Source organism: Curcuma longa, chromosome 4 (genome assembly GCF_044706935.1).
Source record: "Curcuma longa cultivar G26 ecotype Majalengka, Jawa Barat chromosome 4, ITB_CL_G26_1.1, whole genome shotgun sequence".
Lineage (NCBI taxonomy): Eukaryota > Viridiplantae > Streptophyta > Magnoliopsida > Zingiberales > Zingiberaceae > Curcuma > Curcuma longa.
This window is the reverse complement of record NC_133864.1, coordinates 19,971,487-19,989,925: the sequence shown is the minus strand read 5'-3', so window position 1 is coordinate 19,989,925 and position 18,439 is coordinate 19,971,487. Positions and strand designations below refer to the sequence as shown.

General features: G+C 38.6%; 2 protein-coding genes across 2 annotated transcripts; both read right to left on the bottom strand.

Moving 5' to 3' along the window:
* Nucleotides 1–5,300: 5,300 nt before the first annotated feature.
* LOC141828187 (putative protein S-acyltransferase 22) lies at nucleotides 5,301–13,111 on the bottom strand. The gene is made up of 9 exons (XM_074715563.1): nucleotides 12,518–13,111; nucleotides 12,299–12,412; nucleotides 10,942–11,331; nucleotides 9,186–9,254; nucleotides 9,037–9,108; nucleotides 8,687–8,815; nucleotides 8,510–8,590; nucleotides 7,936–8,130; nucleotides 5,301–6,490 (listed from the first exon to the last, which is right to left on the bottom strand). The coding sequence occupies exons 1-9, from the start codon at nucleotides 12,557–12,559 to the stop codon at nucleotides 5,720–5,722; spliced, it is 1,863 nt and encodes a 620-aa protein (XP_074571664.1). The 5' UTR covers nucleotides 12,560–13,111; the 3' UTR covers nucleotides 5,301–5,719.
* A 1,648-nt stretch (nucleotides 13,112–14,759) lies between these two features.
* Nucleotides 14,760–17,965, bottom strand: LOC141826648 (eukaryotic translation initiation factor 5A-2). The gene is made up of 6 exons (XM_074713914.1): nucleotides 17,893–17,965; nucleotides 17,665–17,808; nucleotides 16,167–16,289; nucleotides 16,036–16,092; nucleotides 15,882–15,956; nucleotides 14,760–15,065 (listed from the first exon to the last, which is right to left on the bottom strand). Exons 2-6 carry the CDS (start codon nucleotides 17,785–17,787, stop codon nucleotides 14,964–14,966), a joined length of 480 nt encoding a protein of 159 aa, XP_074570015.1. The 5' UTR covers nucleotides 17,788–17,808; nucleotides 17,893–17,965; the 3' UTR covers nucleotides 14,760–14,963.
* Nucleotides 17,966–18,439: the final 474 nt, after the last annotated feature.

Below are 18,439 nucleotides of genomic sequence, written 5' to 3'. Positions count from 1 at the left end.
GTAGAAGGTTTCTTCTTCTTTGTGGCCGGCAGAGAACAGGGGAGGAAGAAACGGCAAAGGAAGGGAGAAAAAAAGGATTCTTAGGAGAATAAAAAATAGCCATCTTGTAGCCTCCTTCTCTTTTATAGAACCGAAACCCAACCCTTAAACTCCGGCCAACCCTTCCTTCCTTTTCTCACCGGCAGATTTGGGAAGGAGATCAAATCTCCTTCCTTATCTTGCACGATCAGCAGCAATCAAAGGATGTGTTGCCTTCTTTGTGTGCGCGACGCCTGGAAGAAAAGATTGCTTCCTTCTTGCCACGCGATTGGCCATCAAGGATCCCTTTCCTTTTTGGGCAGTCGGCGTCGGGCTGGAGAAAAACCATCAAGCCTGCGTGAGGAAGAAGAAAACCGGGAAGCAAGTGAACCGGTTTTAGGGCTTAGGTTTTCCATTGAACCGGGTTCAATGTTTAATGGTTCATTTGGTTTTGGTTCAACTCTCGAATTTGGTTTGGTTTGGTTTAATTTTGGTTCACAACCAAAACAATTAATTGAATAACCAAACGAACTCCGATTTGACCCAAACAAGTTTTGTTTGTTTCGTCTTCTCAAGACGAAGCTTGTCATGCCTTCCTTTTTGCCAAAATGCCTTCCAACATGAACCAAACCAAGTTGGTTCAATCTTTGGTTCAAAACTCGGTTTGTCTGGTTCACCAACCAGATCATTTCCGATTTTGGTTAATCCATCTTCATAAGATAGAATCCATCATTTGCCTTTGTCCGGTCTAACCAGATTTCTTCTGTTTTGAGAATCTAATTCTCAAACTCGTTTTAAGTCCTTCCAAACTTGTAATGCGTGTGACCCAATAGGTTTCCGGTTATGTTGGCCGTCCGAAATTAACTCCTAATTTCGGATCGATCATGAGTGGCACCTAGTAGTACATCATGATCCCCAATTGACCGAAAAATCAATAACTGATTTCAGAACAATTTCTAAACCCTTCAGCAGCTTTACTGAAACGTGCCTCGTTCCTTTCACCGTCTTATACCCGCTTGGTTCAGGACATGGTCTGTGTGTGTCAGTCCCCACTAGGCTGACTACGTCACACCTAGCCCAAGCTTACTTCCTTGTTCTGAGGATTCGAGTTACTCGTACACGTGTTCAAGAATACGTGTTGCTTTGGCCAAAGACTTTCAGTAACAATCCAAACAAGCGGTCGTAGGGTATACGTCTCTTTTATAAAGAGTGGTGAATCCTCTGTGGGCTATTCAAACACCTTCGGGCACTTCAACTTATACCCAATCATCTCGGGTCCACACCTCCTTGGAGATGCTTGCTTAAGATGTTAAAGTATAAGCTTCCGCGACCAAGGTGACTTGAATACCGCAAGTCTAAGGAAACTCGCACTTAAGCTGCACTGAGAACTTCATTGACATAAAAGGGAACCACATGAAGTCTCACGGCAGGTCACTCCAATGAACTAGCTACCTTTAACTAGCATCCACGTTTAACTCTCAACATCCAATGTCTCCAGCTAGTGAGAGCTACTGCTTGGTAAAACAAGGAGTATAAACGTGCTAATCTCAACAGAATCGATGACGTCCGTGTTCATCAATTCATCGACTAGGAAAAGTTTTAATACTTTCATAATTACACATGTAGAGAAACTCACAGTTTGGATCGTATCACAAATTCTCTCATGCTATGAAATATATTGTGGACATTCAGTGAACAAGTCTAAGATCCAATCAAACATATAAAATATGCACTTAAATAGTGAATTTATTCAATACAAATTATAATCATAAGGCGATTGCCTTAGGACACCTCCCAAATATAACACCGTCGTGACCGCCGGGCACGTACGCGCTCTGCCAACCACTGGAGGAGCTGGTTGCCGAAGAAGAAGCCAAGAAATGATAAAACAATTAATTTTTTATTGAAGAGAAACTTATTCATACATAGAATTGTGACAAGAATAATCTTTGAAATGAAAATATCAAACAAAAAATAATAATCTTATTTTCTCTAATACAACCGTCCTATCAACCTCAGCAGCGATTGCCATGGCAGCACCTCCACAGACCCAATACAGCAGCCATTCCCAACAGCAGCATCATATAAACAGGGTCACTCACTGCAGCAACAACCATAAGAAGTCACAAAACGGCCGCTGAAGTTTTAACTAATCAAGAATCCAACAAGGATATGTTTGAAAAAAAGAGGGTGCATTATAATTATACGAGTTTAGACGTCAAGTTAGATATGAAAAGATGTTTTAGTATAAAAGGGAAAGTTAGAGAGGAAAAAAAGAAAAAAACCTATTTTTCTCTTCCTCTCTCTTTGGGCGGCGGAAATAGAAGAAAACCTAGGGTTTTCTTCTTTTCTCTCCGAGTTTCCTCCTTCTCCCTTCCTCCTTGTGGTGGCCGACCAAGAGAAGGGAACTGGGGAGTCTATTCCGTAGGGTTCGGACACGCCGACAAGGGTTTTCTAAACACGCTAGAGTGTTCAGAGTCTTCAACCTTAGGATTTCGTTTGTAAGTGCAAGAACAAGGAAGTAAGTACTACTCACCTGCAGTAAGAGTTGTTCCGGTATTTTTCCTTTACCTTCGTAGCATGCTTTAAATAATTGTGTTCACTCTATGCAAAAACTCTAAATTATATGTAAACTCTAGAATTGTATGCATGTAGAATGATAAAGTGTTCTATTAAGTCCTTTTAGAGGTTTATGAGAAGTTTATAAGCAAAGAAAGACCAAGGTCTTGATAGGATCCCAAATTCAAGAATTTGAGGATCAAAAGCACACCAAGTGTTTGAAGAAATGCCAAGGTATTTTTCTATATGAGTACTAAAAGATAACAAGTATTTTACTTTGAAGAGGCTAGTACCCGACTTCCGAGGTTGTCGTAAAATAAATCCAGGTGACCAATTCCGAGGTCTTGGCCCTGGTAAGACCAAGGTCTTTACCCTCGTAGGGCTGGTGGCTCGCTACCCCAGTCTCTATTAGGGAGCGCGCTTTGGTACTACGCCTGGGCCCTAAGAGAAAGTTGATTATTATTTTGAAGTATAAAGCTATAAGTATTCGAACAAATAAAGTAAGTTTTACAAAAGTTTCAAGTTCCAGCAAGTTTAGTTAAGGAAGTGTATCAATTGCAATTTCATGTTTATAAGATGAGAATTTCTAGTACTTACATGATATTGTAGCATAAACATGAAAGATCACATGTTTTAAGTTTTAAGAGTTTCAAAGCATGAAAACTATTTCAATGAGCATGAAAAGTTTCTTATCATGAGCATGCAGTTTTAGAATTTTTGTATATATGCACATCTCAGTTTTGTGAGTTAGATAGTACTTACTAAGCATCCGCTTATAGTTGCATTTCCTCTTACTGCAGACAAAGGAAAAGAAAAGCAAATTTGAAGGAAGGCGACAAGGGGATGCGTGATGGTGTGTGTGATGCCTGGACTATGGAAAGCCTTGGGAATTTGCTAAGAGCATATTAAGATGTTTTTAAATTGCTAAGAAAATTTAGAGATTTTACTTTCTATTCATTGTTAAGAAGATTTCATAAATTGTTAGTTTTGCATATGTTGGGTATCATCTAGTATTTCTGTTGCTAATGATTAAATAGATTAGTTTTGGTTAATGTTTGTTAGATATTATGATTACATGTCTTTTCAATAAATATGCATGAAATTTTAAAGTAATAAAATGAACTAATGCTTAATTAGTTTTTGAGATTGATACTTTTGGCACATGAGGTATACTATTGATACATTGTATGTAGATTAGTTTTAAAGAGTGCAAGAAGTTCATTTATGATCCTTTGCATGCAAATATAGTTAGAAATGCTTTAGTTTGCTTTAAAACTATTAGTTGAGTGTTTAAATGGAGTTTAGAAGAAAGGCTGAAAGAAAGAAAATTGAACATGATAGAAGAATGCCATGGCAGCACCTCCACAGACCCAATATAGCAGTCATTCCCAACAGCAGCATCATATAAATAGGGTCACTCACTGTAGCAACAACCACAAGAAGTCGCAGTCGAAACAGCCGCTGAATGATTATCCTTACTTTGGATTTGCGATCGAAACGTAGTTCTAAAATTCTTTGCGCGCCGTCCAATTTTAAAATTAGCGACCAATATAAATTCGGTCGCTATTTTAACGATCGATATTTAATTTTCGTCGCTAAGTAGCGACCTATGTTTTACTTCCGTCGCTAAATAGCAACTGAATTGTAATCGATCGCTAAATTAGCGTCCGATTATAATTCTTGATGGCGATCAATGACAAAGACAAAAATGGCGAGTCAGCGCCCGGACAGATAGCACTGCTCGTGGAAATGAAGCGGCAATTGGAAGCCCAGCTACAGAAGGTGGATGAAATGTTGCAGGTGGCATTGGGAGACCGCGAAAGAAATCAAGAAGATGACACGATCGCCGAGCCGTCCAAGTCCAAAGAAAAGCTCAAGCCCGATGAGAACCCCCGCAAGAAACAGCAGAGATTAAAAAAACCTTGCGAATCAATTGTGAATCAAACATTCTCGACGCGGTTCCCCATGCTCGACCTCACAAAACCCAACAAGCCAGGCTTTCCCTCCGGCCAGTTCCCGCGGCTAACATCCTTCCGTCGGCGGCGGTGCTTCCCAAGTGGCGGCGGTGCAACCCAATGCCCAATCGTCAATGCAACCGAGCAGCGCTAACGGCCTGCCGCTCCATGCGGCCATCGCTAAAGCCATCAACACCGGACCGGGCTTTCCGTCCGGCCAGTTCTCGCCACTGACATCCCACTTCACGGCTGCGCTCCATGCGGCCATCGCTGAAGCCATCAACGCCGGGTCGGGCTTTCCCTTTTGCCAGTTCCCGCCGCTGACATCCTCGTCGGCGACGGCGCTTCCCAAGTGACGGCGGCGCAACCCAATCATCAATGCAACCGAGCAGCCGTTCGTCGGTGCAACCAAGCAGCGCTAACGGCCTGCTGCCATCTATGCTGCTGAAGCCATCAACACCGGTGCAGGCCCAAGTAATCAGCAACCGACAAACGATGGCAATACCGGTGGTGACTGCGACACTAGCCGTTTGACGAGCTTGGATTAATGAATCACATACCCAAGGTATGCACGTCGTCAAATTTTGTTCATTCTTTGTTTTTACATTTCTGTAAAACTGAAACTAGATGAATTTTCCTGGGAAACAAATTTATGTATCCACAATAGATTTGATAATTAGCCTTCGGTGCAAAAGATAATCAATTAGAGGTGATAGATCATCACTTAGATAAAAAGTAAAGACAATCGGGAAGGGAAGGAAACCTTAATTGTTTAAGGGCACTTGTCAAGAATGCAAAAGGGCAAACAAGACTCCAGACCTTTACTGTCACGAAAATTTTGAATATAAAAATTAGAAAGTTTTCCTAATGACGTTTTCAAAGCCAATTCAAACACCCAAAAGATCAAAATGGATGAATAGGTAATGCCACCACAAAGCTGTTGGCTTTGCCTTGACAACAACGATTTTAGAAATAGGCAATGAAACCACATATCAAACAATAGTTGCAATACCAAAATACTTCTTGCGAGAACAAAAATCCAGACTTGTAGATTGCATCCTTCGCCATCTTCTCAATGAAACTTCAGTAGGGAGGAAATTTTCACAAAAGAAGTACAAATGGCCATCCCATCAACTAGTCTATCCGATCAAAGGAAATTACTGACAGGTTTCATAATGGATGTTGCATTACTGTTGTCTAGTGTATGATTTTAAATCATCTGCTATCTGGCTATGTTCCGAACCAAGGACAATGCTTGCCCAATTTGACGACCTGTGAACAATCCTTGATGGAATCCGATCACTATCTTCACCTCCAGATGCTTCATATCCGTCACTGGTTGATCTTGACAGCTGAATACCCTTAGGTGGAACATTGCCTAAAGCAGAAAAAGAATTCATGCCTTGTACTTCTTCAGTTCCCGATGAGGATATCCGAAATGGATGGAGGTCAGGGGAATCCAAACTGCTCTCTGGGGAAGAGGAAACAGCTCTGGTCAATGACATTGGCATGCTTGGTCGAAAAGCATTCCTAGCTTCAAGCTGAAGAGGTGCTAAACTGGTGGATGTCTCTGGAGCCAAGTCACTTGCATTACTATCAGTTGCACTAGCTGAAATTTTGGCGAGAGGTTCGAGAGGAAGATCCATAGGAACCCTTCCCCTTTTGTTGATTCGCTTTCGGTTATCAGACCTCAGGGTCATTCTTCCACTGGCACTAGCACTGCCAACACTACTCTCTGTCTCTTGCTCCTGCAGAGTTTCTCGTCTAACTGGCTGCAGTATTTTGGATCTCTTCCTTGCCTGGGCAGCAGCTTTAGAAACTTCTTCGGCGTTAAGGCGTGCAAGTGTCCATGGATTAATTTTGACAGTTCCAGGGTTTCTTCTCTTCACTGGTTCCTCAGCCATCTTCTTGTTTGTGTGATTTGCAGATGAGCCAATTTCTGGGGGTACTACATCAAACTGAGAAAAAAAGAGGAACCTTAGCATGACTCTTGAAAGCAAAAGCTTTGCAAAACACAAATAGAATAATTTATATCCGGCATTATGTTAATTAGTAAGTTACAAAATGCCACTATCTGTTTAAGTTAGGCCTAAATATAGTTATCTACCTTTCCCTTATAGACTAGTGTGAGTAAATACAAAGCCTGGAAGTTTGGGTAGTTCCATAATTGTATCCAATAGCAATCATTGAACCGATCAAAAATGCCTTTAGTCACCTCATGAAGCTCTCCTTCTGCCAAAATCTATCAATTTTCTTATTGCAGCCCACCGCTCATGGCACAAGAAACCCTTGAGCTCCCTATTCATAGCCAACCAGACCTGGGCTCACTGGTGAAGAGAAAGGGTCATCTGATACCAGTTAATCCCCAGATACACTATCCATGAATCTATAATGCTTGTTCAACTTTGGGAATGCCCTTTATCGTATGTTATCACCATATTATTCTCTCTACTTAATAAGAGACCAAAGGATGAAATACACTTAAAAACATTTGGTGCTTGGAGAACTAACACCCATGAAACTTTTGGTGAAGGATCTCAGGAATAGCTAAGTGGCAGCGATAGAATCAGAACTTAACAAGGAAGATATAGCTCACGTGCAAGGCATAGAATGTCTAGCTTAATTTTGAACTAGAATTTCTGTAACAGAATCAAACTAAGCTCTACCATGAGACTGACAATCATTTACACAATTGAGTTGAAGCAAGATAACAGTTCAACTTGACATTACTCATTCACAGTCCTAATATTGAAGATGACATTCTATAAATCTATTAACGAACTGTAGACATTATCCTACTATCCAATTATCAGAAGTCAGAAGTTGGCAATGGAATGTGGATGCAATTCAATTTACGAATAGCTAATGATTAACTAAGCTGATTATTAGTTAGCTTTCCAGTGAGAGCTTGAATAAGAAATCACATGCAGCTTACAAGTTTGTTAGTTCAAGAAATTTCATAAAAAGGGGTTAATTATAACAACATTAACTACCATATTAGAAGATTTATTGCATCTTTCAAAATAGGTTCACAAGAAACCAATCATCTAAAGAGGTCAATGCATGAAAAAAAAAAGAGCATTCAAACAGCACACTGAGCACCATCTAGAGGTCACACCTGAGTACCCAAACCATTGAACCAGGTGAACAATATGCAAGTGGATTACATTTGTTATTTCAATTTTTATTCAAAAATAACATGAATAAGGAGAAATGAATCAAGTGCTGTTAAAGCTTTACCACTAGTTTTCCTTTTACCAAGAAGATCAAAATTTTCTTTTAATTAAATCAATTCCCCTCAAACAGTAAAAAAAAATCTTATTAAAAGTTTTTTTTTCAAAAATAATCTTAACCATGGTAAATTACATTCACAAGAACTTTCTAAATAATGAAAGTATGATACCTGATCTTCAAGGAATAATCTTGGTGGAGTACACCATGCACCACGATGGAATGCATTGAAAGAACTGGTGCTGCTTAGTCCAGTAAAAGAGCTCACTTGGGACATTTGCGGACTTTGCTGCCCACCAACAGCAAGTTGCTCCTGCTCCTGATCTTGCTCCCTCAAAGCAATAATGTAATCATAGGTGCTGATTCCCTGTAGCACATCCATGTAAAGTAGTATGAGCTAGTTTAGAAGTGTCAATTTTCTCCAGAATTGATGAATCAACAACGACATATGGTTCAAATTCTACTATTTGTTTTCCACTCTATGGAAAATCTATCACTTAAATTACAAGCTGTAATAGTTCAGTTGGACAATAAGTTTCAGTAATGTTCAGTGTGTATGCATGAATGTAAAGAATTTGAAAAAATAAAAAGATATATTCCTTGAAATAGTTTAACGTTGCTATATTCTAAAATAGAATAGAGATATTTGACCAGTTACAGATCTTTGTTTTATATAAATGTAGAAGAAGCTGTGTAACTAGTAGAGCGTTTGCTACGTCACAAGTAGAAATATGAAAGTAGTGTACCTTTTTTATTAGAAGAATATGGAAGAAGAAAAGTTGTGCAACTGGAAGAGTAGCAACCATGGCTAATAAAGTGCACACAGCCTGCATTATAGACACATTATTAAATTAGTAGCAGAACCTTGAAAAATCCTCATTATGATGTGTGATTTTCATTCATTTTCTCCTCTGAGTACTCACCACCACAATGACAAAGGGTGCCAAAGAAAAGCTACTACCCAACTTTGAAACAATTTCAGCAGAAAATCTCCTTCGCTCAACAAAGCACAGTATCAGCACAAGCATCCCAACAGCCCACTGCAGAATAAGCTGGCCCAAGGTGCACAAAGCATGGAGACCAATCAATAGTCAATCAGAATGAAAAGGACCTGACATAAAATGCATTCTATGTATCAGGTCCTTCACGTACTAAGAAAATTATATCTTCTAAGTTGATGCACACAGATGATAAATCTACACTAAGAAAATAGTGTCAATCAATATGATTCATGAATACGACTACTGGAATGGTAGGAAATATTTGTGCTTACCAAGAGAAGAGCAAACACCATGAGGATGAAGAACCTTTTGTAATTTTTTCTTCCTATGCAGTTATTGATCCACTACAAGGAAAGATGAATATTGCATATTACTACAAGATAACAAAACATATAAGGTTGTGAATGGAGAAAACTCTCACCCTGCAGTGATGATCAAAGCCATCAACGCATTTGTCACAGACTCTACAATGCTTACTATATTTTAGAACCTGCAATACATACAGATAGAAATCATTAGAGAAAAACCAAGTTAATGTAAAGCACATAAGATCTTTCTTTTCTTGAAAAGGATGTGTGGCTCATTGTAAATGACACATCTCTATCACCTTTCTCCTTAATAACCAATATTCTAAATTATCCATCTTTTATGGTTATGTATTCATCCAAAGGCCATCTAAGTTTGATCATGCAATCGAAAAAAGTCAATTACTCATCTTACTGTCCTATTCTTTTAAAGATATCCTACTGCGCCACGTGAGAAGAAGCACCCCCATTGCTTTGGTTAGCCTAGAAATTAGCAACTTATCACCTCCAATCCCAACAGTGACATCACTCTGAATTATTGCACATTTTCTCCATCCATTAGCAATCCAAACACCAGGACAGGAAATGGTAAAGAAATATTACCTTAGGTAAGATGGAAGATTAAAAGTATTGATCAGGAAAGGCCAATAGCTTGGGATGCCTCAAAGTTTTAAATTGTCCATGTTGGTTGGCATGGGAAAAAATTTTCATTCCATCTGCCGACCGGCACATGAAAAGAACCAAACTGCTGGCATGCTCCTATGATGCTTGAGGCCTAACACCTCATGTGTTCCTCTTCGTCATGTTTCTTCATTGCCGATTGAACCCACTGCGTCCCCTCATGAGCAGTCTTCTGAACAGCAACCAGATGAGGGCAATAGCTTTGAATGCCTTAAACACATGGTTTTAGATCTTGTTTGTGTCACTTAACACGGACAAAACTTTTCATTATGCCCGTAGACTGACATGTGAGAAAGCATAAAACTACTGGTACACTAATTTGGAACCCACCATTGATCATCATTTGACACCTCATGCATCCCCTCTACACCGATCAAAACTTACCGTGTTTCCTCATTGCTGATCAAAACTCGCAACATCCCCTCATTGCTGATTGAACCCACCAGTCTTATTCTTCTTTGCTCAACACTTGACACCTCATGTGTCCCTTTGTCACCGATCAAAATCTAATGTGTTCCCTCATCGTCGATTGAAACCAATTGTGTCCCCTCATTGATCGAACCCATTGTTGTAGTTCTTCTTCTTAGTTGTGTCCCCTCTTCAATGATTGAAACCCCTCCTTTCAATGTTTCTTCTCCGTCTCTTCCCTCTTCCTCTTTGGTGCCACCAACACCACATATCTGCACCATCGGCACGGTATTGATAAAATCCTGTTCCAGTCGGGGACCAAAATCCAGGCTCAAACTGAAATTTCGCACCTTGCTCAGACATAAAATAAGATAGCTATTCTTGCCAGGAAATCCATCATTACACCTTATATTAGTCAAGTCATTTCAATGGAAATAACTTACCATGTAGCAGTAACAGCAGCAGAAGATAGAGCTGGAAACTACAAAACATTATTAGCAACTGTATGTTTCAGTTTCCAGCAAGCAAGAGAAGTAGAGTGGGCGCACAATTGTACATTCCAACTCGAGAAACACCAGTGACAACTCATCAAGAAGTCATAAGTCCCAATTAATAGCAATAACAAATATTGCAGAAAAATACAAAGTTCTAAGTTCTTAAATTGATTTCATAATACCATCCAGAATTGAAAACAGCATTAAGGATAAGAAATCTGTGTGGACTTTCACTAAAAAACAGGTCAGTAGACTAGAGAAGAAACTTCATATAATCATCATGTCATACCTCAACTTCACACAGGCTGCAGTAAAACATGCCTTCATCGCTTAGTTGCTGTTCAGAAGACTGCTCATGTGATTGACACAAATTACACAGAAAAGACAAACCACACCAGCTCAAAAGTATTGCCAAAAATGTAGTAATGCACCCAGGTAATCTTCCACTTTCGAGTTCTGCATGCAATTCATGCCTAGCTGAATTGACACTCCCATCAAGTTGCTTTGCAGTGGTTATTTCAGCATTTAGTTCCTTTGTTGTATCTTCTGGTTTAGACTCTTTGGAAAAGGTTTGTTCTCTGTAGTCCCCTACTTTAAGAGACTTTTTTGGTTTGAAAATGCCAGGATCAGCAGGATCTGTTGCAGCACACCAAACGTATAAAAAAAAGACAGACACAACCTGCAAAGAAACACTGAAGGTGTCAATTTCTTTGAGCAGACTACTCTCTATATCTTTGAAATCAGATCTCATAAAAAATTGAGGGAGCTGTATACCGCATAGTGCATCCAATTTATATGCAAATTTCATACAATTTATGAAGTATGGCCAACTGAAAGTTCAACAGATAAAGAAATGAGTATCATCTAAAAATAAAAAATCACAAATATGTTATTTAAAAAATATCACACACCATGACCTTCTCGTGCTGCCAGATAAAACATGGTAATTTTCAGGTACTTGCATTTGAGGAAATATCTCATCAGGTCCTAAGCATCCAATATAATCCAAATTGGTTTGTCCATTTAGCAACAACATCATTCATAAATGGTCTGCCTAGTTGATGAAATATTCAGGCGTTGTCCTAGTAATTGCCTATTTGGACCTATTTGTTTGTGCTTTGAGACAACCAAGTGGTGCTATAGCAGTATCCAACCCCATCTAGTGGCATAGGACAGCACTTGTTATCCCAATACAAGCAAGTTTTCACAACATATTAAGATTCCTCAACCGAGTGAATACACATCTCAAATCATAGTTTTATAAGGACTTAAAGTCTCTCATATACCAGCACCTATCTACAACGATATGACCACTAAATTTCAATAGCTTGGAAACGAAACGCAGCAACAGCATCATCCTTCTATTAATATCGTAGTTGCGACCGTCAAATTAATCATTTTAGAATATGGAGGAAATCTCGTATCAATTAATGATTAAACTTGTAACTTAATGTTTGTGAATAAACTGGAATTTTTTGTTAAAATTAGAAAATGAGGATCAACATTGCTCGTAATTAATTTTAATAATGCAATTGATTGAAACAACAGGACTCAAACAAGCAAACAAACAGAGATGTGAGCTTTGAGAGATCTATCACGAGGTGAGAAGACAAAGAAATGACCAGGTCGCGAGAAGAATGACGTACCAGAGGAGTGTAAAGCCCCATTACCACATACTGAAACAGCTTCTTCCCAACGAAAGGAACAAAGAACACATAGAAAGCAAACCCGAGAGCAAGAAAAACAGCTATCGCTACCACCTGCACACAGTCAAGAAAAAATATAAAAAGGAGGAGGATGAATGGCAACTAAACCATAAGGAAACAAATAATAAGAGAAAAAAATAAAAGAAAATATATAGAGACCTGGAGAGGATGATAAGGAAGCTGCCATCCATGCTTCCTCATCTTTCACCCCTGGTTCAAGGCACAACCGCAAAGCCGAGATGTTGCAAGATTTAGATTTCACGACACCAAATCTAACTAGAACCCGCCCAAATGCCAAAGATGTCTCTTTTTCCTCTAAATCTCTCCTCCACGGGGAAAAGAAGGTGCAATAATGCGACCTAGGTTGCAGACAACAGGCCTCCAGCGCTACACTCTCAACAATGATGCCATTGACAAAGAAACAAGCGAAGATCACTCAAGATTTAGATTTGTAGAAACGAAACCCAACAAAAACCGATTTTTGTGCAGCTATAACCTTTCAAAGCCCCACAAAAAAAAAAGGAAACAAAACATGTCACAGCAGGCGGCGGCAGCACGCCACGAGCCTGAAATGCGAGAACCTCAACAGTGACGAAGGCAATGGTAGGGAGGGAAGCTGAGAAATATCTGTGGGAAGTGAGAAGGGAAAGGGGATTGTTGCTTCAGGAGCCATAAATGTGGTGAGAGGTGCAGAGACATGGGGAGACGCGATGAGCTGTTTGCTTGTTCTTGTCCTGTGAGCCTTTGCCCAAAGATCTGGTTGGTGGTCTAGAGGTAAACATCATCAATGAGCAGACGTAGTAGAGGAGGGCGTACTGCTTTTACCCTCAGCTGTCCACATAAATTATCAAGAGACCATTTTTGCCTTTGGGGCTCGGCTCGGGCACCCATTGCCGGGTCCATGCCAGGGCCTGTCCTGCGCTCCAGGGCTCAGGTTTCAGACAAGCGACAGGAGAGCCTGAGACGGTAAAGGGCAAATGCACATGGAGCGTGCACTGGGTGCCTACAATCTGCTCAACTCTCAGGCCTGCCCTCTCTCACTCTCTCTCCCGCTTCATGAGTAGAGCAGGTCCGCACTGTGGGTTAAATGTAAAACAAAAATCGATATAAAAGTGAGAACTTTCGGTAAATTTCAACATAAATGTTGGAGGATGCGGTGAATTTTCCTAAAGACAAAAAAAAAAAAAAAAAAAAAAACTCGAGCAGTGTAGAAGAATTGAAGGTTCAACAGTGTCAATTGTCGAGAATGGACTGAGATGCTGGCGATCTAATGGGATGAAATTCAAGCAGGTCCAAGCAACAATGGAGCGTTATTTCTCAAATTGATAAAAGACCATTATTACTATTATTAGATTAGGCAACTCCAGATTTTCCTAGCTGCCCTCCCTCCTGTATGGGGAAACAACCTTGCAATTTGTGGAAGTTGTTGTCTCTAGCTAAGGCCATCTTTCATTTGTCATATCTTCTTCACCCTCAATCATTTGAGCACAAATCCACAGCTGTTGTTTTATCCCTACCATTTGAGCCCATTCACAGACAAGATTCCTCCCCTTTTAAAATAGTAGAAAATGCCAGAAAAAAAGAAAGAAGACGAACTCTTCTTCACGTGAGGTTATGCATGAATCCGCGTTACCTGCTGAAATCATGGAATCTCTGTTTTTTTGTTTTGAGGATCAACCAAGATGAGATGCCCCTACAGGACAGCTCTTATCCCTGTCCGCTTAACTGTTTAGCAGATATGAGCTGTGTGTGTGGTTTCAATCGCAGCGGGAAATTGAGTACAAAACAAAGTCGTGTATTTGTTTGATAATGGCTTCTAACAGAGGTTGATACCTCAGAGAGCAAGTCTCTGGCAACTGTCCCCACTGCCAAAGTCTCTCAGGGCTACTTTGTGCGTTTGCGTTTGTTGTTAACAACTATTACACAACTATTTTTGTTGAGCAAATAGATCTACAAACTCTTGCCTGCTGAGTAAAACCAGACTAACAAGTCAAGTTATCACTGCAATTAGACACATTAGATTAGCATGAGAACTTTCCTGGTAGGAGACCAATCATTTTTCACGTGAAAAAAAAAAGAGAGAAAACAATCGACCCAAGCATGCCTGAGACTCTGCATGGCATTTTCTAGCTTGGGCCTATACTTTGAGTTGACTAAAGTGAGTTTTCCTTACTGTGATCATAGTGGTAGGGTAGTGCTTCGTTCTGATTGAAATCCTTGTTCCTTCCTTTTTTCCCCCTTTAACGGTTATCAAGAAAAGGGACCATCACCCAGTAGCTTCAGCCAAGTACACGTGATTGAAGCCGGATTGGGGGGGAATAAGCATCTACTGTATGGTCTCTGCAAATCTAACTTAGATTTGTTTCAACGAAGTCAAGATGATTGGCTACTCCAATTTGGATTAGATAAGAAATGATAATCCAAGCATGGGTTTATTTATCTCCAATTGTTCTGATACGAATTTAAGATACCAAAGTCAAAAGGACAAGTGGAATGAAGTAAAATCCTTGCGATAAATAGGTGTTTGTTTCTACCCCCCAATACTACGTCCAGTGCTCACGATAGCAACTGCTAAAATGCAAGAGCAGCGACTATAAGATGAGATCTACTTGGGACCGATGTCCTTCAACGCACAGATCTGCTCTTCACCCATCGCAGACATGACAGTCACCACCAGATCCTTCCCTTCTGCAAAACCATCTTTGATCTGCATCATGCAAAAAAACACACTACAATTAGACAGAGTAACCAAACTATTAGTTATATTTAAAATGACATTTGCAGCAAGTATTGCTAAAAATATACGAAGATGCGTCAACCATCAAATGCACTCCTAATCCTAACCATGGTAGGATTGCTCAACATTTTACGTCAAGTAAAACTGAATAGAGCATGTATTTTCTAATGGCATGCTTCTTCAAGATAAAAACACCCCTACCACCTCCATCTTGTCTGGTACAGGCAGTTAGGGATCAAAGAACAGGATGATGCAAAACTACAGCACATCAACAATCATATATCAAATTATTAGGTTGATTTTTTGGTAGAACATTATTTGCACAAGGTTGAACTTTTTATTCTCCATCTTGTGGATTGGGACTTGGGATAAATCAGAATAGATAATCAATCAATATGCAAAAGCAATTTACATAACAACACCTATGCCACTTTCTGAGTTAGAAGTTTCTATTCAAATGCAGTTCAGTGACATACTAGAGTACAACTATCACTATGAATGAATTATAGTTGACAGACTCCACATGGTAGAACTGTAAAATATAGTGGGTGAACAAATGGCATCGGAGCAAAAATAAAGTAAACCAAAATAAACAAATAAACACATGTCTAAACTAGGTCAAAGAATAACCACTAATCACCAGAAATGGAATAGAAATTGACAAAAATATAGTAACACATGCTTCTGTGGAGATACATAAAAGTTCCAATCAGTGTTAATAGATAAGCAAAGGGGCATATTGACAATCCATACACAAAATAGGTTGGGTGAATGTAGTGTTTGAACCTGAGCAAGTAAAGTTTCATCAGTTGGGAGTCTCAAGTCATCTTTAGTGCTTCCATTGTCAGTCAACAGACTAACCTGCAACATGCAGGAAAAGTTCCAAGTTCAACCACTGAGCAGATAAAGGAAGAGTTAAAAAAGCATGTTGATCTCATACAAATCCATCCTCAGAGATGTCAATAAGTTGATAATCAGTACGATTGACATGAGGAACCTACAATAGAATGAAAAACAGCATTAACCTTTATAGGCCAAAATTTCTGGAGATAAAAACTATAAGGCACTTACATCACAGTTATGAGAAGAAGGGACAATATCTTCAAGTTTTTTGGCATTGAAGATATCAATAGCCACAAAGTGGCATTTAGCATGACCATGTTTTCCAGTCTTAGAAGTTGAAACCTCTACAACCTAGTGGAACAATCAACAATATAAACAAAAGCATAGAATAATAACATGATTGCTGCATACATAAATTAAATAGAGATGAAAACTTGGAATTCATATTACAGAATCAGAAAAATTTGCTAATTTTGTTGTGATAATTTGGTGTAACAGCTAAAATTCCTCCAATTTCTTCACATGCACTTACAAAGAATATCCAAGATTTCTACAAACTATGGTTGATGACCAACATCTCCATATCTTTCACAAAAAAATCTCTTTAAGTGAAAGATTCCTTGTAGGTATTCCCAATCATAATCATGCAAAGGTTCTTACCACATAAGAGAGCAGCCTTAATATGTTGTCAAAACACAAGCAAACCATCTCATTCTGTCCACCGACCAGCACACAAAACTAGTGGACAACTAAACCCACACACTATTGTGACGACCATGACAAGTTCATGCATCTGTGAGCATCACATTGGTAGAGTCCATTGCAACGACAAGTTTATGATTGTATTTGATAATATTGTCTTTTACTTTAAAGGGTATATGAAATTGTTTTTAATTAGACACTTATCTATATTCTTTATCAATTTTTCAATTATATTTACCTAATTTTCAGAATGTCATTTGAATATGAAGAAAAATGATAGAGAGGAAATAATGAAAAAATGAGAGATAAAAAAGACAAAATTAAATAGTTCATCGCATTTATGAGGGCAATTTGTATATATAATTTTGACCAAACATCATTAATCTTAGTTTGCTTTCTAGATTTGGACGGATACATATCTAGGATTAGATTTTGTAATAGTAAATATGCTATTTCATAATTTTAAAAGGGTAAGTATGAATTGTCCCAACTTTCATTATTTAACAGGGCAATTATAACAAATGGAAGACAATTGAAGATTCTAGTCCTTGTTCCTTTAATCTGTTATCAAGCAACTAGAAAAGATTTGTGTATTAACTAACATGGTACCCTCAAAACTTTAAATCAATGTAACTTATAAAAATGCCGAACACATTCTTCAGAATAAAATATAAAAACTGTAATTGTTTTAATTTCTAAAACAAACAGTTACTATTAATCCGCATCGAAGTTATTTGCACTTCCTGACTTGAATAAAACAAAAAAAAGCATTTGAAAATACAAGTTAATAAATTGCAAATTAACCGAACAGAAGAAGGAGAAATAGGATAAGTGGATACGTGAAGTAACAGAAGTGAAACATATAACTCTGGATATAAAAGGTTCGAGGCGGCACCATAAGTGCGATAAAGAGCAAATTATCCTTCCCACTAGATCACGACCAAAAAGACGACGGTGAAAAAAAAAAATCAATGCTTTCACCAAGCAAGCAACAAATATGAGATCGGATCTAATTAAGACCAACCTTGCATGCTCTTCCCTTGATTACGATGTACCCATTCTTGCGGATGGTACCGGCTTGCTGTGGGTAGGTCTTGGATGCCCCAGCGTCGGCCTTCAACTCAAAATGATGCTCCTCGTCCGACATGTTTCCTTCCGGGGACGATGTCTGCATGTCAGCCAAAGAAATCAATCAAACCAACATCAACCGAATTAAATCGATCGTAAAACATAGATCCCAAGCCTCCACTACCAATTCAAGTCGCCGGAAAGGATGTAAGAAGGGTAACGGAGGCGACGAAAGTTGCGTAAGCAGCTTAAATAGCGGCGTACGCCCCTTGGTTAGGTCTTCGATTAAACACCCTAATCCTCTCATTGCGTCCGCGGCTGATCCACCCGTCGGATGCAGATCACGCGATCGTACGGTAACAGAGCATGCAGACCCCTTCAATTACATTTATGGCATACGGTTAAAACAGAATGGAATCTAATAATTAATTAAAATTAAATTAAATCGAATTTTTTTAAATTAACAATTAAATTTTTAAATAAAAATTAAATAAATCAAATCAATATAAAATATCGATTAATTTGATCAAAAATATAAATTAACTAAAATAACCGAATTATTTTAAATAATATAAAAAATTTATCAATTATTTGAGAATTTATAAATTTACTTACTTATTATTTATCAATTACTTTTTTATTTTAATTAATTTAATTTATTCAATTTAATCAAATAAAAAATTTTTAAATCAAATTAACTGATTTATATAACTGATTTTTTTAGAAAAAAA